Source organism: Mustela erminea, chromosome 12 (genome assembly GCF_009829155.1).
Source record: "Mustela erminea isolate mMusErm1 chromosome 12, mMusErm1.Pri, whole genome shotgun sequence".
Classification (NCBI taxonomy): Eukaryota; Metazoa; Chordata; class Mammalia; order Carnivora; family Mustelidae; genus Mustela; species Mustela erminea.
The window spans coordinates 37,565,666-37,591,550 of NC_045625.1; the positions used below are offsets into that span (position 1 = coordinate 37,565,666).

Here is a 25,885-nt window from a genome sequence, read left to right on the forward strand (position 1 = left end):
AGAGCTTATCTGAAGATACATTTTTATAGTAGGCAGAGAGAACCAACACACAACTGATTTTCCCAATGCAGTAAAAATATGTATTAAAATATAAGAAAAGAGCATTTCTCCTCTATACTTAATTTTAAAATCACACTGAAAAAAATAATTAGGGTGTACCTACCAGTTTTTGCTGTTTCTGGAAAAAGTACGAAATCCCTCTTTTCGATAAACATGGAAACCAAACCTAAAGATTTTAGCTTCGCTAATTAGTTATAGGAACACCTCTTATAAAAACTCCATTGCCCACGTCCATTTTACACAGCCTTTGAACACTCACCCAAGAGAGAAGGTGCCAAGTCATTGTAAAAATATACAGGTATATTCCCCAAGGACTGCTTCAGAATGTCTCAGAATTCAGACTATTACTTTAAGGCTAATTCCAACAAACTTTTTTTGGTTTCTATATCCAAGTAATCAGAAGCCACAAGTCAGAAAAAAGGGAGAGTCACTAATGGTAGGCACACAGACATACTAAAAGCAATGACAGGAAAATAAACAACCAAAAACTTTAACTAGTAGATAAAGCAATTCAAAAGGCACATTGGTGTAGGGAAATGGCCTGAGCAACCTCAGCAGGCCCTAAGGGCATCATTGTACCTAGTAACTGAGGTTCAGGAAAATGATTACTCTGGGTCAATAAGGAAGAAAGAAATTATCTTCAATAATCTCTGTTTAAAGAAAGAAAATGTAATTTTTAGAAAACCACTCTTCCAAAATGATGTTCAGGAGGTCTTTTCCCTCAACTAGATGAGAAACTTATCTATATAGGAAGTATTTCTTGAGTACTCCAAATGGCTAAAGTTTTATTGTACTTATTAGCATTTTAGTTCTTAAATATCTCACCCATAATAATTTAACATGTTCTTATTATATGAAAATGCCTTTAAACACTCACCGACCCCTGGATTAGTAAAAGGATATGTGGTGTTCATACTATGGCAGGCTACTAAGAGAAATTATAACCCGCCCACCCCTACCCCACCCTGCCACCCCACATGGGATAGTATCTCACAACTGTCCTGAGTTAGTAATAAAATACCTGAAGCAGAAGGAGAGCTCACTTGGGCATATTTGAGCTCTTACAAGTATACTTTGAGGAAGAAAGGAAAAATGCCCACACAAATTTGATCATTAATATTTTCAAAAGCCTCTGATATTATAACTGAAATTTAACACTATTCTGCTTATATAGTCACTGCTGCCAAACATTTCCATTCACATTGTTAAAAACAGCTTTATGCCTATTGGTTACCTAGGGAACCACATGGCAGAGGCTTGCCACACACTTTTCCACATGAAGGGACAGGATCCATGCAAGTTTTCCGACCACTACTTCCAAGTTCTAGCAATTGGCTGAGAGGAGTTTGGCCACAAGGGCAACATCGCACCAGCTGGGGGAGCCGTGGGCATGGCTGGCAGGGCTGAGGGTGGCACACTTGAGAACATGTATGGTTCCCACATTTCAAGTCCCTGTTAAGAAAAACAACAGACTATTATATAACTGTTGCATAAAACATGGCTCTATTCTATCTGAGAAAAACATAAAACCTTACTTGCCACATATCTTTAAACAGCCAAAGTCGCCAAATCCATCAGACTTTCCTACATCTGTTCCACATAACACATCTCGGGAAGTGCTGCCACAGTAGCATACTTGAGGACACAATTTCAAAAACAAAGGTTAGTAAACTGTATGGGTTCTTAAAATATTCCAAAAAATCTATAAGAACCTAGCACAAAATGCTATTCATTCGTGTTGATCAGACCTGATGCAGAAACAAGTGTGGCTTCTACAGCAGCTCTAAGGACCAGCTGAGAGGCTTTATCATAGGAAGAAGTAAAAAAGGCCTTGTAAGACTGTTGGTATCCCCTAGTGCCTCTGCAGCACATCCCCAAAACATCATTAAAGTGAAGCAACCTTCTAAATTAAGAGACTATCTGGCTCATAAGGCCATGGCTGAGAACCATCCACCCTCAGGCTCCCTGGGGTCCTCTGGTTACAGGAAATGGAAGCTAAGCTGGGGACATTTGTGGAGTGAGTGGAGTGAGGACTGGATCCCCACAATCTTCACTCCAACCCAAGCAGCACAGATTTAGTACTTTATATATTGGGGTACATTTAAAATGCTCAGAAAAGCTTTCTGTTGCTAAAAAGGAGTAAGAAAAATCAGCGTAATATAAAATCCTTAATAATCTGTATTCTACTACCATTGAATTTGAAGTAATCATGTTTGAGTATTCACACTGAGTAGAAAGCTTTTATTTGCTAGATAAAGAAAAGACTTTTATTTGCTAGATAAAGAACCCCATCCAACATCTATAGATCGTCCTGTGGGTTCAAGAAATGAGTTCCTTTCTTTCTTTTTTTTTTTTTTTAGTTCCTTTATTTCTTAATGTTAGCAAGAAATATGTGTTATATTTAAGGAGTTAGGTTTCTGATGTATTAATATGTAACAAGGTGTGATAATTAATTTTCATCAATTTATATAGTTTTTTCTAAGTGTCATTCACATTTTCAATTGATAATAAAAAATTTATCTTGTTAAAAATCAATCTGTGCAAATATAGTTGGCCCACCTAATAGATGCAAACCAAAAGAGTAGAAACTAATTGAAATCTTGCAGACTTAATGATGCTCTTCCTCTTTCTCAGTGTAACTTAGATATCTACTTGGACAGAAAATCAGTATCAAAATAAATGACATCTTAAAATCACATATTAGTAAAAAATAAAATAGAATACTTCTAACTTCAAACATTAGAAATGTTTATAAGTAAAACACTGTCGTAAACAGACCAAAAACTTTCAATAAGACACGAGAAGCAAATCAATAAAGCAAATCAATAAAGACCTAGATGCTTTAAAATCCACATTCCATCTTCCAGTAAGTACATTTGCAATTTTATCTCCTGTCCTGAAACTGATTCATTCATTCAATAAAGATTTACTGAGTGAATACAGATGTAGGAAATACAACGGATATTTATGGTATCAACAAACCGGTAAATAAATCCTAGTAACTGGGAATTTCTGCAAAGAGGCTTTTCTTTGTTAAGTTTCTGCTCAGACAGAAGAAAAGCACTTTTTTTTTTTTTGGCGCGGGGTATGAGCAGACAGCTGTGAACAAAAGAATTGAGGGTCAGAAATAAACCCACACCCAGGGGTGCCTGGGTGGCTCAGTGGGTTAAGCCTCTGCCTTCAGCTTAAGTCATGATCCCAGGGTCCTGGGATCGAGCCCTGCACTGGGCTCTCTGCTCAGCAGGGACCCTGCTTCCCCGCGCCCCCCGCCTGCCTCTCTGCCTACCTGTGATCTCTGTCTGTCAAATAAATAAATAAAATCTTAAAAAAAAAAAAAAAAAGAAAGAAACCCACACCCATATGGTCATTAATCTATGACAAAGGAGGCAAGAATATGCAATGGGGAAAAGAGTCTTTTCAGTAAATGGTGCTAGAAAAATTTAACAGCTACAGGTAAAAGAATGAAACTAGACCATTTCCTTACACCATACACAAAAATATCCTCAGAATGAATTAAAGGCATATATGAGAGACCTGAAACCATTAAACTCCTAAAAGTAAACATAGGCAATAATCTCTTGGACATTCCCCTTAGCAACATATTTATGGATATGTCTCCCCAGGCAAGGGGAATAAAAGCAAACATAAACCATTGGGACTACACCAAAATAAGAAGCTCTTAGACAGCAAAGGAAACCATCACCAAAACAAAAAGGCTACCTAATAAATAGGAAAAGATATCTGAAAATGAGATGTCTATGAGGGGTTAATATCCAAAATATATAAAGAATTTATGTACTTCAACACCAAAAACACAATCCAATTAAAAATGGGTCAGAAGCCATACACATTGCTGACAGATACACAACATCATTCATCATCAGGGAAATGTAAATCAAAACCACAATATCACCTCATGCCAGTCAGAATGCCTAGTATCAGAAAGGTTAGGATGGGGTACCTGGGTGGCTCAGCCTGTTGGGCGTCTGTCTTCTGGTCAGGTCATGATCCTGGGATTGAGCCCCACATTGGCTCCCTGCTCATGGGGAGCTTTGCTTCTCCTTCTCCTCCCTGCTCATGCTTTCTCTCTGGCTATTTCTCCCTCTCTCTCTCTCTCTCTCTCTCTCAAATAAATAAAGAAATAAAATCTTGAAAGGAAAAAAAAAAAGAAGATAAGGACTAACAAGTGTTGGTGAGAATATGGAGAAAAAGGAACCCTTGTACACCGCTGGTGGGAATATAAATTGGTACAACTACTGTGGAAAACTGTATGGAGGTTCCTCAAAAAATTAAAAACAGAAATACCATGATCGAGCAATTCTACAACTAGGTCTTTACCCAAAGAAAAGAAAAACACTAATTCCAAAGATACATGCACCCTAAGCTTGTTGCAGCATTATTTACAACAGCCAAGATATGGAAACAACTCAAGAGTCCAAACAGATGAATGGGCTCCCTGGTCAGTGGGGAGTCGTCTACTCTCTCTGACCCTCCCCCCATCACGTCCTCTCTCTCTCAAATAAATAAATAAAATTCTTAAAAAAAAAAAAGAAAGAAAGAAAAAATAATGACACCTTGCCATTTGTAACTATATGGATAGACCTAGAGGGTACTGTGCTAAGTGAAGTAAGTCTGACAGAGAAAGGCAAATACCGTATGATTTCACTTTTATGTGGAATTGAAAGAACAAAACAAATTAATCAACAAGCCAGCAAAAAACCAGACTCTTAAATACAGAGGACAAACTGGTGGATGCCACAGGGGAAGTGGGTAGGGGGATGGATGAACCAGGTGAAGGGGATTAAAAGGTACGAATTTCCAGTTACAAAGTAAGTCATGGAGATGAAAAGGACAGCACAGAGAATATAGTCAATAATACTACTACAATAACAATATATGGTGACAGTCTATACGTACTGTGGTGAGCACTCAGTAATGTATAGAGTTGTCAAATCAATATGCTATACACCTCAAACTAATGTAATGCTGTTAATTCAGCTCAGTAAAATAGAAAAAATAATCAAGGATCAGAAAATTGTGACAATAAAACCAAAATTGAGCCCCTGATCAATCAGGAAATAACCTGGGTACAACATTAAACCCTGTTATGTATGCCAAGGCACAAGAGACAGCAATATGAGCTGGTGACAGAAGAGATGGTTGGTCACTGCTGGTTGAAGATTATTAGAGAATCAAAGGCAGTCTGGAAGAAGGTCTCTGCTGCCAGCTTTAGCTTATTCAGCATTTCTGTCAACACATGAATGAACCCCTGGGAGGAATGCTTATTAAATCTCTAGATAAGGCTGAAAGGGATCCAAGAAGAATTACAAATGAAGATAAATAAGTATACTTGTGGCCCTAATAACAGTCTCCCAGATATTTACTGCAGACAAAAAAAATGTTTTCAACTGGGTTTGAAAAATCACCTACACAAAAACAGAAAAGGCAGAGACTGGGATGCATACAAATTCGTACAAAAAAGACCTGGGTGAGTTAGCTGAGAAAAAGCACAATATACATCAAGAGCTAAATACGGGGGCACCTGGGTGGCTCAGTGGGTTAAGCCTCTGCCTTCAGCTCAGGTCATGATCTCAGGGTCCTGAGATGAAGCCCAACATTGGGCCTTCTGCTAGGCAGGAAGCCTGTTTCCCCCTCTCTCTCTGCCTGCCTCTCTGCCTACTTGTGATCTCCTCTCTGTCAAATAAATAAATAAAATCTTTTTAAAAAAAGTGCTAGGGGCGCCTGGGTGGCTCAGTGGGTTAAGCCGCTGCCTTCGGCTCAGGTCATGATCTCAGGGTCCTGGGATCAAGTCCCGCATCGGGCTCTCTGCTCAGCACGGAGCCTGCTTCCCTCTCTCTCTCTGCCTGCCTCTCCATCTACTTGTGATTTCTCTCTGTCAAATAAATACATAAAATCTTTAAAAAAAAAAAAAAAAAAGTGCTAAATACGGTCCACAAAGGGACTCTCCCACACCATAGTCTATACTGGTAAGACCAAATAGACAGTATATACTTCACTCCTGCTTTATCTCAGATGGATCTGGGGTAGCATATAAGGATATATGAAATATAACAAAGGAATATAAATTTAAAGATGTGAAAAGTAGAACAATGGCAGAGATATAGAGTAAATTATAGCTAAAAAAAGTATACTACAAAGACAAACATTAGGTCTGTTACCCAGGGTTCCCAAGATAAAAAAATCAATCATCTTTGAGGAAGAACAACTAGTTTTGGAACTAAGGCCAGACAGGAATTTCTCCCAAGAGGACCCATAAAGAGGACAGTTAAGTAATATACAGCACAGTTCCTCACAAGAAATCCTCATAGTACACAACATAAAACATTTCATAGAGCTGTTACTTATTTTAACTGCCAACATAGATCAACAGCATCACACCAAAGTAAAATTTAGTAAAATAAAACTCTACAGGGCACCAATACATGGTAGCCCACGATCCCTGCAGATCAGGGGCTATTGTAAAAACAGAAGAATCACAGAGTATGTGTTTCTTTGTGGCTCACTTCTCTCACACAGCATTACGTTTTGGAGATTCACACACTTCATAGCATGTATCAATATTACATTCCTTTTCATGGCTGAATAATAATCTGCTTTATGGTTACATTTGTTTATCTATTCATCAGGTGAAAGACATTTTTTTGGTCCTGTCTGTTTTAAGATTTTATTTATTTGAAAGAGTGACAGAGATAATGAGAGAAGAGCATGAGCACAGAGGGAGAGGGAGAAGCAGACTCCCTGCTGAATAGGGACCTGACATGGGGCTCAATACCAGAACCCCAGGGGTCATGACCTGAGCCAAAGGCAGAACTTCACCCATGGAGCCACCCAGGTGCCCCAGGTGATAGACATCTGAATTGTTTCCACATTTTGATTATGAGGAACAGTACTGCTATACACATGCATTTATTTACAAGTTTTGTACGGATGCATTCTCTCTCCTTTTGGTTATATGACTAGGAGTAGAAATGCTGGGTCGTATGGTAAAATTCTACACTGAACCTTTTAAGAAACTACCAGAGTGTTTTCTAAAGTGGTTATACTATATTATCCTATTGTGGTTTTAATTTACATTTCCTTAGTATTTAAAGGTTTTAAGCAACTTTCACATGTCTATTAGTTATATGTATATATACATATACAACTTATATATATATATATATATTTAAAGATTTTACTTATTTCACAGAGAGACAGAGAGCACGAGCTGGGGGAAGGGTACAGAGAGAGGGAGACAGACTCCCCGCTGAGCAGGGAGCCCAGTGTGGGTCTCAATCCTAGGACCCCGAGATCATGACCTGAGCTGAAGGCAGACGCTTAACTGACTGAGCCCCCAAGTCGGAGGGCTTGACGGAGAGAGACAGCAAAAGAGGGAAAATAAGCAGGGGAGTGGAGCAGAGAGCCCAATGTGGGCACTCCTGGGATCATGACCTAAGCTGAAGGCAGAGGCTTTAACTCATTGAGCCAGCCAGGTGCCCTATTTTTATTTTTATTTTTTAAAGCTTTTATTTATTTATTTGACAGAGAGAGAGATCACAAGGAGGCAGAGCAGCAGGCAGAGAGAGAGAGAGGGAAACAGGCTCCCTGCTGAGCAGAGAGCTTGATGTGGGGCTCGATCTCAGGACCCTGGGACCATGACCTGAGCTGAAGGCAGAGGCTTAACCCTCTGAGCCACCCAGGCACCTCCCCCAAACACTTACTTTTAAACAGCATTTCAAAATCTACTGTCCAAATTCCATAGGACAAAGGCCTATATTGGTATTATGAAACTAAACACTGAACTTAAACAATACAACTCAACACTGAAACCATCTAAGCATTAATGTATCTTACTTTTCTCTACCCAGGGTACAGTGCTACTAGAGGCCTTCTAACTATAGACCTGAGGTCAATCTATGTCATCAAGAAAACTATAAGGTTCTAGAAAATACACAAATATTGCTGGCTAGTGTGCCCACCACTTACCCTGGTTCAATATGATCCGACAAGGCTGGCATTGACCCCCATGGCACAGCTCAGCACAGTGATGCTGACCACAATTCAAAAGATTCTCACATGGATTGGAACAGTGGACTGAGGCGGCCTGACCACAGCGAACTGTGTGCCTGGAAAGAAAACAGATGTATAGACAGTGTTGGTCTGATGCTGAACAAGTTTTCACTGGATAGCTAAACTAACAATGAAGCCCAAAGTTTACCTCCCAAAACTATGAAACCTTTCTCTTGACCCCATTTCCCTCACTTTTCTCTTTACCTCCTTTAATCTTTATTTCCTTTATTTCCTTAATAACTCTTCTCCCCTCCACTCTTTTTTCTCCTGCTTTGCTTTCCTTATTTCCCATCCTGACTTTCTCTCTCCCTATATTCTGACCAGTGAAGAAATGAAGTTCCTCTCTGTAGATTTCTTCACTGAGTTCCCATCAAGTAGCATACAGGAGGGGAAAGAGCCGGGAGCTCCCACAGTATTTTATAGATGGAAGTAGGAAAGCTGGGGGCGGGGTGGAGTGGTGAAGGGTTAGTTTTAACGTATACACTAAGACTGGAAGTACAACGGCAATCTCCTGGGATTTGGTACTCCAGCATTTTGTGTAGTTATAATACTTAAGAACTATACTGTATATGACTGATTCAGGATGGGAAAATCATTCTGGCTTTGTTCGAATAAGCATCCTAATTTAATTTTGCTGACTTATTGGCTAGAGAAGGATTTTTGGACAACTATCATCAGGTTTCTTTCCAAGGTAGTGGTTTAGAGCTTGGAGTCTACTCTCCTATAAGAAGAGTTTTATTCTATCCCCTACTTTCATCTCAACTATGTATTTTGTTTTAAAAAGTCATTGTTACATATACAGATGATGTTTCCAGTGCTCAGCATCATGGCTCATCAACCCCTGGAGGTGTACACTATTATTTCTATTCTGTGATTTAAAAAATGAGGCTTGGGCGCCTGGGTGGCTCCATGGGTTGAGTGTCTGTCTGCCTTCGGCTCAGGTTATGATCCTGGAGTCCTGGGGTTGAGCCCCACATTGGGCTCTCTGCTCAGCGGAGAGCCTGCTTCTCCCTCTCTATCTGTTTGTCTCTCTGCCTACTTGTGATTTCTCTCTCTCTGTCAAATAAATAAATATAATCTTTAAAAAAAAGAAAGAAAGAAAGAAAAATGAGGCTCAATGAGACCAAGCAACTTGCCGAGGTCAACAGCTAATTAGTGGCACAGCCCAGATACAACCTGGTCTTTCTGACCCAGAGCCCTTACATGTGATTCTCAGGCCACACTACTATCCTTTTAAGTTCAGACAAATGTGATTCACTGATAATTGGCTGAATCCCATTTTGTCTTGTGGTTCAGAAATCATATGGGTCTTACTGGGCCTCAGAAACATTCTATAACTATCAGTGATCCTTGCCCTGATGATGGAGAACTTGTATTATAACGAAAAGAGGATGGGCTCTGGGGTTACTTATTTGTTCATTTAACAATATTCATAGAAAACCTTGTTGGTGCCAGATATAATGCTAGGTATATGTAAATGGTCCCTGTCTCCTGAACCTTAATAGGTCTGGGTTTATTGTTTTATTATTATTATTATTTTTAAAGATTTTATTTATTTATTTGAGAGAGAGAGAGGTCACAAGTAAACAGAGAGGCAGGCAGAGCGAGAGCGGGAAGCAGGCTCCCTGCTGAGCAGAGAGCCTGATGCGGGCCTCGATCCCAGGACCCCAAGATCATGACCTGAGCCGAAGGCAGAGGCTTAACCCACAGAGCCACCCAGGCGCCCGACAGGTCTGGGTTTAATCCTGATTCTTTCATCCACAGACAAGTTGAGAAAAAAGTCCCTGACATGTTGGCATTCAACTGAAATGGGTAATCTCACTATGCAAATAACTTCTTAATCACTTATAAGACTGCAAAGGACTAGGGCAGCAGAGTAAACTAATATTTACAAAAAAGTACTATTTAAGAGTGCGTAGGTGGCTCAGATGGTTGGGCATCTGTCTTCCGCTTGGGTTGTGATCTCCAAGTCTTGGGACTGAGTCCCATGTCAGGTTCCCAGTTCAGTGGGGAGTCTGCTTCTTACTATCCTTCTGCCTCTCCACATTTGTGCTCTCTCTCTCAAATGAATAAATAAAATCTTAAAAAAAAAAGTACTATTTATGCCTACCACTTATTTATATCTTTCTACTAATTCTTACTTTAGAAATTCACACATAAATCATCAATTTAAAAAATGAAGTCTTTAGAGAGCAGTTCTAACTTTACCTGGTTCGTCCACATTCGCATGTTTTAGTCATAAAGGCAGGGCAGGGTGGGCAAGGTCCAGGATGGCAGAGACTAAAAGAGAAAGGCTTAGATTAGTAAATCATACTCATGTATCCAAACCTGAACAAAGTTGCTCCTACTGGGTCTTATTGGGAATGTGCCAACAAATAAACCTACCATGAATGTTTTAGTATTTGCCTAAAGTTGATTAAGCTATTTAAATGGAAATATCAGGGGCGCCTGGGTGGCTCAGTGGGTTAAAACTTCTGCCTTTGGATCAGGTCATGATCTCAGGGTCCTGGGATCAAGCCCCACATCGGGCTCTCTCCTCCTCGGGGAGCCTACTTCTTCCCTCTCTCTCTGCCTGCCTCTCTGCCTACTGGTGATCTCTGTCTGTCAAATAAATAAATAAAAAATCTTAAAAAAAAAAATAAATAAAATAAATGGAAATATCAACAATGCTTTCATATAGGAAGAATTGGTGGAATTATCATCTTAGAATATTTAACCAGGGGGTGCCTGGGTGGCTCAATGGGTTAAGCCTCTGCCTTCAACTCAGGTCATGATCTCAGGGTCCTGGGATCGAGGCCCGCATTGGGCTCTCTGCTCAGTGGTGAGCCTGCTTCCCCCTCCGGCCTTGGCCTGCCTCTCTGCCTACTTGTGATCTCTCTGTGTCAAATAAATAAATAAAATCTTAAAAAAAAAAGAAGAAAAAGAAAAAAGAATATTTAACCAGAAAAATACAGCCCAAGTCAAAATACTGGTTTTATTTGGTTCTGACATTCAAAGATGACATTTCCAAATATGGTCTTAGCTCATTTAGTGAGACGTTTTAGGGCCTCCTTTCCCTTCAGACATGGTGTTGACCACCTAATCTGCATAACTTTAGACATTCTCTGGTAGTCATGACAGGAGGCCATTTCTGCAAAAGAGTTCAGAAAGAGGGTTCATGCACAGGGATAATTTATTATTGAATCTACCTAAAATGCCAACTGAAGGAAGGAAAAGTTTAAACAGATGAGTCCCTGGGTTTTAAGGAAGGACCCAAGGAAGGAGTAAAAGAGCAGGCAGCAGGCCAGGCTGTGTAACTCTGTCTGGGCAGCTCTCCTATCACAGGCAATTCCCTAGCACCTCCCCCACATCCTGACCCACAAGGCCTCTGGCCAAACATTTACCCCTGCTCTGAGCAGCAGAAGCACCAAGGTAACACTCTGACGTCTGTTTTACTTTTAGATTTGGGTAATAAAAACAAGTTACAATTACTTGACCATTTACCATATGCCAGATTCTATACCAAGCCTCTTAGATGCATTAAATTAATATTCATAGAACTCTGTAAGTACTGATGCTCATATCATTATTATTTTACAGATGCAGAAAGTGAGGCTTAGAGAAGTTAAGTAACTAGCCCAAAGCCACACAACTGTTAAGTGACTTGACCCCAGGAGTTAAACATTGGTTTAACCCTATCACAATTGCCTTTTCACAGACAGAAGTCTGTCTTATTCCCTCTTTTGAACCTGGATATCACTGGGGGATATTTCTTCTTAAAAGCCAGCAGTATAGTGTCATGGAAATCCCATTTCTACCATGTCCTAGCACTATGACTTTGGGCAAGATACTTGGCCTTTCTGAGCTTCATCGGTAAAATGGAGATGATAAATATTTATACATAACCAGGGTGTTGTCAGGATTCAATGAGTTAACTTTTTTTTTTTTTTGAAAGATTTTATTTATTTATTTGACAGACAGAGATCACTATTAGGCAGAGAAGCACACAGAGAAAGAGGAGGAAGCAGCCTCTGTTGAGCAGAGAGCCTGATGCGGGGCTCGATCCCAGGACCCCGGGATCATGACCTGAGCCGAAGGCAGAGGCTTGACCCACTGAGCCACCCAGGCGCCCCTCAATGAGTTAACTCTTGCAGAGTACCTGGCCCAGTGTTAAGTGTTCAGTAAATGGTACCATACCGCCCTTCACCCCATCCTGCTACACACTAACCAAAAGATAAAGGTACTCAGAGCCATGAGCAAAGTGTGTCTACCAGGAATCCCCAGCGGTCTAGTGTTCAAACTTACAGGTTACAGGAATGCGGGCAGTCCTGGCCAGGCTGTTTCTTTCTACAAACCTCACCACAACTATGTGGAATTTCATTTCTGCTCCATTCAGGATTCTTCACCTTGCCTAAAACATATCAGATCAGAGAGTCAATGGTATAAACTTCAACTGCATCTTAGACTTTAATAAACAACACAATACAGCTAGACAGCATGAACTTTAGTGTGGTTTTCATTAGTGTGACAAACATATCACCCCACATCCTAAAATAAAAAGATGACTGTAATGCTACTCATCAAAAGCTTCACTGAAAACAAAAAAACAAAAATCAAAAGCTTCACTGAGTATGATAAATCCTAAATTCTGGATTACCTGGAAAAGAGAAATAAGTCATTTTTACTTTGACTAACTTTGACTAACAGACATATTTAATCTAAAACAAAAAACCCCACAACTTTTGTAAATGGACCCGTGAACAGATATGGGAACATCTGCCATAAGGATTTGAGAGAAGTAGTAAGGGGGGTGGAGAAAGAAGAAAGAAGGGAAGAGAACAATGGGGTGGGAGACGGGACAGCACTAAGAGATGGAAAGGACAAAAATCCCCCACACAGTAGGAATTTGCCAAATCTAAAGCTATTAAGTAGGCATAAGAGGGCTATAATTTTATAATTAGTGTGTATCTGGAAATCTTTAGTGACTTCTATGAACTTAGCACAGAGGCAGGAAGTGTAAAACTGAGGCACGGGACTCCTCCATGCCCTTGAGGAACTCATCTTTACTTGGGCAATTTACACCCAAATGATGGCCTGTCCCCAATGTTTGGCCTCTGCTGCTCTATCTTGTTTCTTTCAGAAGCTTTATTCATGTTGAGAAGTTTGTTATACCTAAAGGCCTATGAGTCCCAAATCTACATTTTTTTTCTTTTTCCTCCCCCCACCCTCACCAAATTTACACTTTCTGCACTGCCCTGAATCCTCAGTTCCGGCCCTCTCTGTCCAAACATCTGCTGAACATCTCTGTGTGAGGTGTCACAGTCACCCTGAACTGTCTACATTTATAGTCAAAGTTAGTATCCTCTCTCTGAAGCCCCTCCTTCTTCAGTGTTCCCTATTTCTGTCAGCAATACCATCACTGTTAGAGTCACAGACTTAAAAACTAGAGTCATTCCCAACTCCTCTTTTTCTTTCCATAATCTACTTAATCACCAAATTTTTTTAGTTTCCCTGCACAGTGTATCTCACACCTTGCTACTTTTACTCTTGTCTATTTGCCAGACTCATCTCCAGTCTATTAGAAAAACTTCCCTGCAGGGTGCCTGGGTGGCTCAGTGGGTTAATAAGCCTCTGCCTTCGGCTCAGGTCATGATCTCAGGGTCCTGGGACTGAGTACCGCATCGGGCTGTCTGCTCAGCAGGGATCCCGCTTCCCTCTCTCTCTCTGCCTACTTGTGATCTCTGTCTGTCAAGTAAATTAGTAAAATCTTAAAAAAAAAGAAAGAAAAAGAAAAAGAAAAAGAAAAACTTCCCTGCTTCTGTGCTTTCTTGCTTTAATACAGTGCCCTGGTTTCTCCCGACCATCTTTCAATGGCTCCATCTTTTTTCCCTGACTCTAAATGATGTTTTGTTTTTCTTATTTCTGCCTGGGTTCTGCATTAGACTCTTTTCACTCCTTACCCTTCTATCCACTACTCTCAACAACTATCATCCCTAAGTCCTCATCTCTCTTTAAATATTCCTAACTCCCAGGGAACCTGGGTGGCACAGTCAGTTAAGTGTCTGCCTTCAGCTGGGGTCATGATCTCAGGGTCTTGGGATCAAGCCCCGTATCAGGCTCCCTGCTTAGTGGGGAGTCTGCTTCTCTTTCTACATCTGCTTCTCCCCCAGCTCATGCTTCCTCTTTCAAGAAGTAATTAAAAAAAAAAAAAAAAAAACTTTAAATTTTCCTAACACCACCTCTTACTAGAGGCCTTGTTCACTCATCCCATTCAACGTTTATAAATTGAACTCACTGTCCCCATCAGTCCTGCTGCTCTTGACCTGCCTTTTCTGTCCTTGGTATCATCATTTTCAAAAGCATGAAACTTTGGAGCCACATTTGGGTTCTTCCCTTTCCCACTGTTATTAATTCCTATTTACCTTTGAAATCTGGTACCCCTTCCTTTCTCTCCCACTCTAATACCCATTATAGACTTTTATTATTTTTCACCTGGGTTCTTACAAAACCCCCAAATGTTTAGGCCCCCAAACACTCTATTCCCTCCCACCAGACTAATCTTTATAAAAAATCACACTGACACCTTCAGTGGCTTCCCACAGCCTGCCAAATGAAGTCCCTGCATCTAAATCTGGCAACAAGAAGTCAGCCCTGGGGCGCCAGGGTGGCTTGGTTGGTTAACCATCTGACTCTCGATTTCGGCTCAGGTTATAACCTCAGGGTTTTAAGATCCAGCCCCACAATGGACTCTGTGCTGGGTGTAGAGTCTGCTTAAGATTCTCTCTTTCCCTCTGTTTCTGCCACCCTGCTGCCCTTGTATGCGCACACGGGATCTCTCTCTCTCCCAAAAAACAAAACAAAACAAAGAAACAAAAAACCAGTCGGCCCTGCCTTTTTAGTCATTTCCCATGCTTTCACCTTTACAGATCCTGGGCTCCATAACCAATGACTCTCGTTCTCCTAAAAGATCCTAAGCCTTCTTATTTTTAAACTTCTGCTTATGCTACTCTCCTCAACAAATCTTTCCCCTACCAAGATTTTACCTAGTTTTCAAGCTCAATTGAATTGTACCTCCTTTTTTAAGGATTCCCTAAATCATCTAGCCCAAAATGAGAATTCACCCCAAAGATCTCCCACAGTTCTTTGGACTTACAGAACATCAAGTTAATTGTATCTTAGCTCTTACACTGTAAGCTCTGGGAAGTCAAAAGCAGTCTTATTCCCCTGTTTCTTCATGATGTCTGCTACTAAGTTCTCAATAAAGTATATTATATTAATGGTCTCCCAAAAGAGCAAAGAGACGCAAAGTCATTAGGTCAATATAAGACCATTATTTGCACTCCTACACCATTTTACCTTACTCAGATCATCTTGACCTTCAGCCCTCATTCTTCTACCTTCTTAAGGCCTCATATCTAATTTGTCAGTGAAGGCTTTAACAAGATTTTTAATTCCATTGTGGAGCTTTTATGTTTAAAAATCCTTTAAAATAAGGTAATTAAGCCTTGGTATTGGTCCAATTTGTATAGATTTACATGGATTTCTTGCTCCCAGCTTCATGTTGCCTTTCCAACAGTACATTCCAGGGGCGCCTGGGTGGCTCAGTGGGTTAAGCCACTGCCTTCGGCTCGGGTCATGACCCCAGGGTCCTGGGATCGAGTCCCGCATCGGGCTCTCTGCTCAGCGGGGAGCCTGCTTCCCTCTCTCTCTCTGCCTGCCTCTCCATCTACTTGTGACCTCTCTCTCAATCTCTCTCTCTGTTAAATAAATAAATAAATCTTAAAAAAAAAAATTACCAACAGTACATTCCAAAATACTCATCCCTTCAACAAATATTACTTTAGTATCTTTTAAGGCTCAGATTTTGGCAATAAAAGATCAGATTTATTTGGCAATAAAAGATCAGGCATAAAAGATCAGCAAATTCCAAATAAAAGAGTGGCTAAAGTGGGAGAGGGGATAAGAAAGGGAGGCTTCCTTTGGAAAACAATGTTTGGGGTCTGATGTTGAACGGATGAGTCAGTGACAGAGATTTAAAGATGGGAAAGAACATTCTAGACAGTTGAGTTCACCAAGACACAGAGTCTAGAAATTGAAGACTTCATGACCAACTTTTGTGAAAACTGCTAGTTAAGTAATGGGAAAGAAGAAATAGGAGCAAATTAAAGTTTACAGAAATAAACAGGAAGAGCTAGTCATTTCAAGAAAGGAATGGCTGAAAGCTCCAAGAGCTACTGTGCTGCCAAAAAGGTTAAGAACTTATAAATCAGCCCTGGATTTGTCAGGAAGGGACCACTGATGACTTCTGAAAACAGGTGCAGCAAGGTGAGGAGGACAGAAGCAAAAATGCAATGGTCAAGAAGGGTGACAGATGGCTGAGAAGCAAAATTTGAAAAAAATCAAGAACTATATGAAGGTTAGCCATTAAAAGGCAGGAAAGAAAAAAAAATACGTGTAAAAGAAAAGACATGCAGATAACAGACTAGCAGCAAGAATGGGCATCTAGACTGCAGAAAGTTCTCCCTAACACATAGGGGAATTGAGTTTTTCAAAAACAGGAAGAAGTATTCCATAAAGAGGGAAGATAAGAGTTTGTAATGTAAAAATGTAAAAAGAAAATTTTTCTTTATTTTAAAGACCCCAATGACTGATTTTCCAGGTAAAAATAAAGTATTTTTCAACACCACTCTTTCCTCATACTGCTCAAATCTGGAGTATCAAAACTGTTAACAGTTAAGGGTAAGAAAGAGCCCATGTCTATGCCTGCCTCCACCATCTGGTCAGCTCTGGTCTAAAGGTAAGATCAAGGAGACCAGAACCACGGCTCAGAAGTTGCATTAGCCTGGTGGGGATGATGAGAAGGCCAGGTCCAGAACAGCTTGCCAAGAGCATAAAGGCCTGTGACTCTGGCTGTGTGATGGACCACAGGCAGATGGTGTCGGTAGACTCCTGAACTTTTAAGTCTTATTAGGAACTTCTAAAACATGCCTGGCGCATCACGCAAAAAACTCACCACAGAAACAAGTGTAAGTATTAGGAACATGTGCAGAGACATTCTGACAGGCAGGGCATCTCCAACCACTTTGGCCATCTGTCAAGAAAAACAAGAAGAAACCAAAATAATTTCCTTACAAAAGCACATGTAATTTTTAAAAATTTAAACCTAAAAGAAGCCTTAATATTTAAGCAACAGTAGTCATTTTATGATAAAAAATCAGATATTAAGGATATCAGGATTTTTTTTTTTAAGATTTTATTTATTTATTTGACCGACAGAGATCATAAGTAGGCAGAAAGCAAGCAGAGAGAGAGAGAGAGAGGGAAGCAGGCTCCCTGCTGAGTGGAGAGCTCAATCCCAGGACCCAGAGATCATGACCTGAGCTGAAGGCAGAGGCCTAACCCACTGAGCTACCCAAGCGCCTCAAGGATATCAGCATATTAAGAAACAAATTCACAATACTGAATGCTCTGCTTAAATATTACATTTGGGCTTATATTTATAAGGGCTTTAAATATAGTAATCAAACAGGTACCCATTTTTTAAATGTCAGCTGAGATATAATTGACATATAACACTAAGGTGTGCCACATGCTGGCTTGATACATTTATTATACTATAATAAGATTATCACAGTCACATTAGCTAACACCTCAATCCCCTCACATGATTATCAATTTATTATGTGGTTCTAGTATTGAGGTAAACACTGAACTAAATCTTGGCTTGAAAAAACAAACGGATAAAATATTTGAGTACAGGGGTGCCTGGGTGGCTCAGTGGGTTAAAGCCTCTGCCTTCAGCTCAGATCATGATCCCAGGGTCCTGGGATTGAGCCCTGCATCGGGCTCTCTGCTCCTAGAACAGCCTGCTTCCTCCTCTCTCTCTGCCTGCCTCTCTGCCTACTTGTGATCTCTGTCAAATAAATAAATAAAATCTTCCAAAAAAATAATTTGAGTACATTCAGGAAAACCCAGATGTCTTCTTTTTTTAAGACTTTAAGTCATCTCTACACCCAACACAGGGCTCAAACCCACAACTCTGAGATCAAGAGTCGTATGCTCTACCGACCAACCCAGCCAGGTGCCCTCAGATGTTTTAAATTAGAAGAGTCACAGATCAGAAAACATATGTTATTTTTTCTTAAAAGGAAATTTTAAAAGGTTTTATTTATTTATTTTAAAAGCTTTTATTATTCACTAGAGAGTGTGTGTGTGTGCAGGAGCAAGCGGAGAGGCAGAGGGAGAGGAACAAGCAGACTCCTGGCTAAGCCGGAGTGCCTAAGGCAGGGCAACATTCCAGGATCCTGAGATCATGACCCCAGCCAAAGTCTGAGGCTTAACAGAATGCGCTACCCAAGTGCCCCTATTTTATTTATTTATTTTAGAGAAAGAGAGAGAGCATGAGCTTGCGGAGCTGGGGGCAGGGGAGGCGGGAGGAAACATAAAGGGGGCCAGAGTGGCAGAGATAATCTTTCATCCAGACTCCACACTGAGCACAGAGGCTCAGCTCTTCAGGGCTCAGATCTCATAACCCATGAGATCATGACCTGAGCCGAAACCACAAGTTGCCTGTTTAACCAAATGAGTCGACCAGGCGCCCCAGCAACTGCTTTCTATAAATTTCTAAAGCAAACTATATAGGAAATGTTTTCTGTAACTGATACCTGGATGAAAGTTACCATTTTCAATAAATGTGACTGATTTTTTGTATTCCAAATATACTTTGGTATTGTTAGGTTAAGCTGTCTTTAAAAATTTCCTTCTTTAGGGTTGCCTGGGTGGCTCAGTTGGTTGGGCAACTGCCTTCAGCTCGGATCATGATCCTGGAATCTCGGGACTGAGTCCCACATTGGACTCCCTGCTCAGCGGGGAGTCTGCTTCTCCCTCTGACCTCTCCTCTCTCATGCTCTCTCATTCCCTCTCTCAAATAAATAAAATCTTTAATAAATAAATACATAGATACATAAATTTCTTTCTTTAAAAAATTTTATTTTGGGGTGCCCGGCTGGCTCAGTTGGTTAAGCAACTGCCTTTGGCTCAGGTCATGATCCTGGAGTCCTAGGATTGAGTCCCACATCAGGCTCCCTGCCTTGGCAGGCAGTCTGCTTCTACCTCTGATCCTCCCTCTTCTCATGCTCTCTCTCTCTCTCAAATAAATAAAATCTTAAAAAAAAATTATTTTATTTTCACTTTTTAAGCTCTATGCTCAACATGGGACTTGAACTCATACCACTGAGATCAAGAGTTACATGCTCTACCAACTGAGCCAATCAGGTGCCCCTTAGTTCTTTATTCAATATCTACAGCTTCATACTAGTCATCTGAAACATGTGTTCAAGGAAACAGAGCAGATAAAATATTCAAGAGGAATTGGTTATTTTTATTATTCTTAAAGATTTTATTTATTTATTTGACAGAGAGAGACACAGCAAGAGAAGGAACCCAAGCAGGGGGAGTGGGAGAAGGAGAAGCAGGCTTCTTGCTGAGCAGGGAACCCGATGTGGGGCTTGATCCCAGGACGCTGCAATCATGATCTGAGCTGAAGGCAGACACTTAATGACTGAGCCACGCAGGCACCCCAAGGAATTAGTTATTTTTAAATCTAAGTTTAAGGAGTGCCTGGATGGCTCAGTCAGTGGAACATGTGACTTGATCTCAGGGTTGTAAGTTGGAGCCCCACATTGGGTATATTTAAAAATAAAACCTTAGGGATGTCTGGGTGGCTCAGTTGGTTAAGCATCTGCCTTTGGCTCAGGTCATGATCCCAGAGCCCTCGGACTGAGTCCCACATTGGGCTCTTTGCTCAGCTGGAAGCCTGCTTCTCCCTCTGCCTGCCAATCCCCCTGCTTGTGCATGCGTCCTCCCTGACAAATAAAAAGAAATAAAAGAAATAAAATAAAATATTTTTAAAAAAAGCTAAGTTTAAAACCTGAACATATCAAATGAGTGAGAATAACTATTCAGAAGAGAGAAACAACTGACCTGCTTGAGATGCTGGAGACCTTGCCCATTTCTTTATGCAGTTCAAATGAAACACATGGTAACAGCTCTGACAGCTCCACACTGGCGCTGTGACACGAACCAATTCACAGCACACCATGCACTCATATTTTTCTGTAGTTAGCTGTTCAATTAGAGAACCTGTTTTAAACAAATAAACAAACAAATTAACTCAAACACATAAAAACATTCCTTACTTTAATCAGCCAAGGATCAGCAAGGCATTTAAGGGAAATCTCCAAACACAAAGGTTTTAAGTATGTCTAATTCTGAGTAAGGTGGCTGTTCAGTGTTTGGGGCGAAGAAGAACAGGAGTATGCTGAGGAAGAAGACTTAGGAAGTGGACATTCAGGTGGGGATTTGCACAATTGAGGAAACAGTCCCCGGAAACTGCCCAGGAACTGCCCAGAATAGCCAAATGCCCCTTATAACACAGCAAGTTGCTTCTGTTCCTCAGAAGCAACAACTGTAGCACCTTGTCCTACCTCCTATGAATCTGACCCAGATCCGTGAAGTCAGGCTGGGAAAAAGTTCACAAAACTGCAGTGGTCAACCAAAAGAAACCTAAGCCTGGATAGGTTCCAACAACCCAGGGTGGGTTACCTCCTTTCTAGTAGTTGCCATGAAAGTCTCATCTCAAAAAAAAAGAAGTCTCATCTCTTCTAGTAGTTTCCATGGAAGTCTTTAGTTGATCTACTCAAAAAAGATGTTCTTATAATGCCATGGTAGGGTTACTAGACTGAAGGAGACACAGACCCTCGTTCCAGAAGCCCAGCATCTGGTGAAGGAGATCAGCATCATTAGGAATCCTCCCAGCTGGATTCCTTATTACCTTTGCTGACTTCCAGATTTTTCCTCAAACACGATCTCAACAAAGCCTTTTTAGATCCGAAGTAGAGTCAGGTACTCTCAGATGTATATGTGTGTGTGTGTGTGTGTGTGTGTGTGTGTGTGTGTGTGTGTTTTAAAGAGAGAGAGAGAGAAAGACAGAGAGAGAGAATTTCTTCTGAGCAGGGAGCCTGACATGGGGCTCAATCCCAGGTCCCCAAAATTATGACCTGAGCTAAAGGCAGACGCTTAATTTATTGAGCCACCCAGGCGCCTCTTTCAGTCTATACTTGCAGCATTTACTTCATAATACTATTTTATTTGTTATTGGGTCCAAATAGGTTTTAAGAATAAACTAATTAACCTTAAATATATCATGCCAAGTGCTGTGCTTATGCACTTTACATATATTTAATTTTTGTAAAAAGGCTGTAATATAGGTACCATTTTATAGATGAAGAAACTGAGGCTCAAAGTAGTTCAATCACTTACCTAAGGTCACAAAGCTCACATTTTAATCATTTTAGAAAATTAGCTTTCATAAGATTACTTTCTGTTTGTCTAATTTAATGGCAAAAGAAATACAAAACACAAGAACTATAAAGTCTGTGAGACAGGGTCAGGGCCTTGTCTGCCTTGCTCACTGTTGTATTTCCAGTGCCTACCCATTAGCAGGTGCTCAGTAAATATTTATTAAATGAATGGATAAAGAAATAAATGAGTATCAGCTCTCTCCCTTGAAAGTTTAAGGCTTCAGTAGTTTCTATCTATCTACTTATTTATTTGATGCAGAGAGAGAGAAGAAGCATGAGAAGAGGGCGCCTGGGTGGCTCAGTGGGTTAAGCCGCTGCCTTCGGCTCAGGTCATGATCTCAGGGTCCTGGGATCGAGTCCCGCATCGGGCACTCTGCTCAGCGGAGAGCCTGCTTCCCTTCCTCTCTCTGCCTGCCTCTCTGCCTACTTGTGATCTCTCTCTGTCAAATAAATAAATAAAATCTTAAAAAAAAAAAAAAAAAAAAAAAAAAAGAAGCATGAGAAGGGGGGAGTGGCAGAGGGAGGGGGAGAAGCAGGCTCCCCGCTGAGCAGGGGACCCCATGCGGGACTCAATCCCAGGACCCTGAGATCATGCCCCAAGCCCAAGGCAGCCGATTAACGACTGAACCACCCAGGTACCCCAGGCACCAGTAGTTTCTGAGATAGCTCTTTTGTTCGGACAAAAGCCTGGAATAAAGATTTGTGTGGTTGATAAAGAGAAATCTACTTGCTTTAGGTAAATGATAAACACGTCAAAAAACTGAATTATACTGGGGCGCCTGGGTGGCTCTGTGGGTTAAAGCCTCTGCCTTTAACCTCTGGCTCAGCTCATGATCTCAGAGTCCTGGGATTGAGCCCTGAATCTGCTCTCTGCTCAGCAGGAAGCCTGCTTCCTCCTCTCTCTCTGCCTGCCTCTGTGCCTACTTGTGATCTCTGTCTGTCAAATAAATAAATAAAACCTTTAAAAAAGAAAAAACTGAATTATATTAAAAAAACTAAAAAACCAGACTTAGATTCTTTCTTAAAAGCAGGGACACCCTACCCTGCATTGGTTAATGTCTCTGAATAACAAAGTTAATTACATTCCTACCATTTAGTATGCTACATATGAAAGATTCTGAAGGGGTAAGTAAGTGAGAGCTCATTAAAGATAAGATTATGAGTAAGTCATCTACATACAAGAGCCTGACTGTGCAGAGGAACAGTCTGTGAGAATTACATTTGGAATAAATTTTGTGGAAAGTGCCTATTGACTATTTTAGGACAGAAGTGAGAAGTGAAGGACACAAAAAAGTAAGTGAGGTTGGGAACATACACGAGAACCCTATGATTGACTACTGTTTTGATTTTTGCCCTGAAGGTTGTCTTTTTATTTTATTGTTTCTCTTACTCATTAAGTTTTGGCTTATTAATAATTATTTTTTTTTAAAGATTTTATTTATTTATTTGATAGACAGAGGTCACAAGTAGGCAGAGAGGCAGGCAGAGAGAGGGAGGAGGAAGCAGGCTCCCCGCAGAGCAGAGAGCCCGATGCGGGGCTCCATCCCAGGACTGGGATCATGACCCGAGCCGAAGGCAGAGGCTTTAACCCACTGAGCCACCCAGGCGCCCATTATTAATAATTATATTAATAATATATTAATAATTATTGTTTTATATGTGATGTTTCTAAATCTAGTCACAGTGAAACTGACCACTAGAATGCACATACATATAGCAAACTGGGAACAACTGCCAACTTTGAATAACCCACAAAGCTCTACTAAGCCTTCTCCAAAGGCTGTTTCTCTCACATCCCATTTTGAATCTGACAGTAAATCCTAGCACTATATTCAGAATTCATCCAGAATCCAACCCCTGCTGCTATTACTGTGGCCCAAGCCACTATCTATTCACCTGGATTATTAAAATGGCCTCCTAACTAGTCTTCCTACTTCTGCCCTTGCCCTACTTCAGTCTATTCTCACCACAGCAGCCAGAGGGAGCCTGTTAAAATGCAAATTAGATAATGCAACTCAAGTCCAGAACTTGCCAATGGTTCTGACTTCACATGTCTATAAAAGCCAAAGTCCTCACAATGGCCTTCATCACTTCCGGTCCCCACCTGCTATTTCTCTTTCCCTAAGTCACTACTCTAAGAACACACTGGCCTCCTTCCTGGTCCCAGACTGGCAGGCAGATTTCTGCGTGAGGGTCTTTATAACTTGTTGCTCCCTCTGCCCAATGCTACTCCCTAGACATTGGCATAGCTCAGTCCCTTACCATCTTCAGGTGTTTACTCAAAATGTGATCTTCTCAATGAGAAGACTGGCCTTGGCCATATTTTAAAAAATTGCAACCCGCTCCCTCATCACCCTATCACTTTCCCGTATGTATTTTCCTCCACACCACTTGAATCTTATAGATCATTTATTTTCTCCACACCACTTATATATCCTCTCTTTTATAGCATGTATTTTACTTTTTTCATCTTATTTCCTAACTCTATACATAGAATGTACACTCCTTTTTTTTTTTTTTTGAATGTACACTCCCTGACGGCTGAGGTTTTTAACTACTGCTGGTTGGGACATAGTGGGTACTCAATGATACTTGTATGAATGAATGAATAAAAAGAAATAAAAATATAGCAAAAATTCCAGAAAGACCTAGGAAGAGAAACAATATAATCCTTTCACCAATAATACTTCAGTTTTATCCAGAATAGCTCTGTCCTGGTAAACTATCACATTTCAGGCCCAAGACACTTGTCTGCTGGCTGCCAGCCCTTTCCTGACCACTGGCTTTTCTTCAATCTTAAATTCTCTTTGATTAGGGTTTCTCTATAATTACTCAGTCACAACAATGTCTACTCTATACTTCTACTTTGAAAGCATGTCAGTGGGCGCCTGGGTGGCTCAGTGGGTTAAGCCGCTGCCTTCGGCTCAGGTCATGATCTCAGGGTCCTGGGATTGAGTCCCGCATCGGGCTCTCTGCTCAGCAGGGAGCCTGCTTCCCTTCCTCTCTCTCTGCCTGCCTCTCCGTCTACTTGTGATTTCTCTCTGTCAAATAAATAAATAAAATTTTAAAAAAAAAAAAAAAAAAAAAAAAAAAAGAAAGCATGTCAGTAAAGAGGGTGATATGTCCACTGAAATAATCAGAAGAGAATGGAGTGAAGTGTTAACTGACTACAGACTTCTCAGATGTACCAATAAATAACTGTTAAAAAAAAACCAAAAGCAATCCTGCTTTGAATAATCAAAGAGAACACTGTGATTAAGTTAAAAAGAAAGAAAGAAAGAAAGAAAGAAAGAAAGAAAGCCATTAAAAAAAAACAGATGTGGGCGCTTGGGTGGCTCAGTGGGTTAAGCCGCTGCCTTCGGCTCAGGTCATGATCTCAGGGTCCTGGGATCGAGTCCCGCATCGGGCTCTCTGCTCAGCGGAGAGCCTGCTTCCCTTCATCTCTCTCTGCCTGCCTCTCTGCCTACTTGTGATCTCTCTCTGTCAAATAAATAAATAAAATCTTTCAAAAAAAAAAAAAAAGATGTACACTAAAACTAACCTGGTATCTGGAATTTAGTTTAAAATCAGCAAAAATAAAAAATAGATTAAAAAATGGGAGACTGTGGGGCGCCTGGGTGGCTCAGTCAGTTGAGTGGCTACCTTCGGCTTGTGTCAGGATCCCAGGGTCCTGGGATCAAGCCCCACATTAGGCTCCCTGCTTGGCAGGGAGCCTGCTTCTCCTTCTCCCACTGCCTGCCATTCTGCCTATTTGTGCTCTGCCTCTCTGTCAACTAAATAAAAAAAATCTTAAAAAAAAAAAAAAGGGAGATTGTTCAAATATTAATGCTTATCTATTTTTAATTGCATATTATATGTTTAGAATAAAGTGCAAGGATTTCTTAATGAGCAGAAAAATATATAACATAAGCAAAAAGATGAACACGTTTATACTACATGATTTCAACAATGTAAAACTGAGTATTGGAAAATTCTATAAGAAAACAGAACAAAAGGTTAAAGCTGGTTCTATCTGGATGGTGGGACTAAAGGTGAGTTACCTACTAAACTGACTTTATTAAGTTACCTCATTTAACGTGAGGCAGCTGTTTTTTTAAAAAGCTAATACATGGGCTCCATGCTCAGTGCGAAATTTGCTTGAGATTCTTTCTCCCTCTACCCCTCTTGCCCATGTGCTCACTCTCTCTCTCTCTAAAAGTAAATAAATAAATCCTTTTTTTTTTTTTTTAAAGATTTTATCGATTTATTTGAGAGACACAGAGAGAGAGAGGGAACACAAGTGGGGGGAGTGGGAGAGGGAAGCAGGCTTCCCATGGAGCAGGGAGCCTGATGTGGGGCTCGATCCCAGGACTCTGGGATCATGACCTGAGCCAAAGGCAGCTGCATAAGCTGCTTGGCAGCTGCCAAATAAAAAA

The 25,885-nt window shown here is 40.7% G+C and overlaps 1 protein-coding gene across 7 annotated transcripts in view; it reads right to left on the reverse strand.

Moving 5' to 3' along the window:
- The window catches only part of NFX1 (nuclear transcription factor, X-box binding 1), an 80,459-nt gene that overhangs the window by 42,287 nt on the left and 12,287 nt on the right, over positions 1–25,885 (reverse strand). For all 7 annotated transcript variants that reach the window (XR_004277361.1, XM_032307069.1, XM_032307073.1 and 4 more), the window contains exons 3-9: positions 20,092–20,250; positions 17,123–17,200; positions 12,415–12,520; positions 10,339–10,410; positions 8,047–8,186; positions 1,596–1,695; positions 1,295–1,512 (exon numbers count right to left, since the gene is read on the reverse strand). Coding sequence is in view for 6 of the 7 variants with exons in the window: in XM_032307069.1 (XP_032162960.1) it covers positions 1,295–1,512; positions 1,596–1,695; positions 8,047–8,186; positions 10,339–10,410; positions 12,415–12,520; positions 17,123–17,200; positions 20,092–20,250 (873 nt within the window). In the remaining variant the exon portion in view is untranslated. The remainder of the gene's footprint in view (positions 1–1,294; positions 1,513–1,595; positions 1,696–8,046; positions 8,187–10,338; positions 10,411–12,414; positions 12,521–17,122; positions 17,201–20,091; positions 20,251–25,885) is intronic.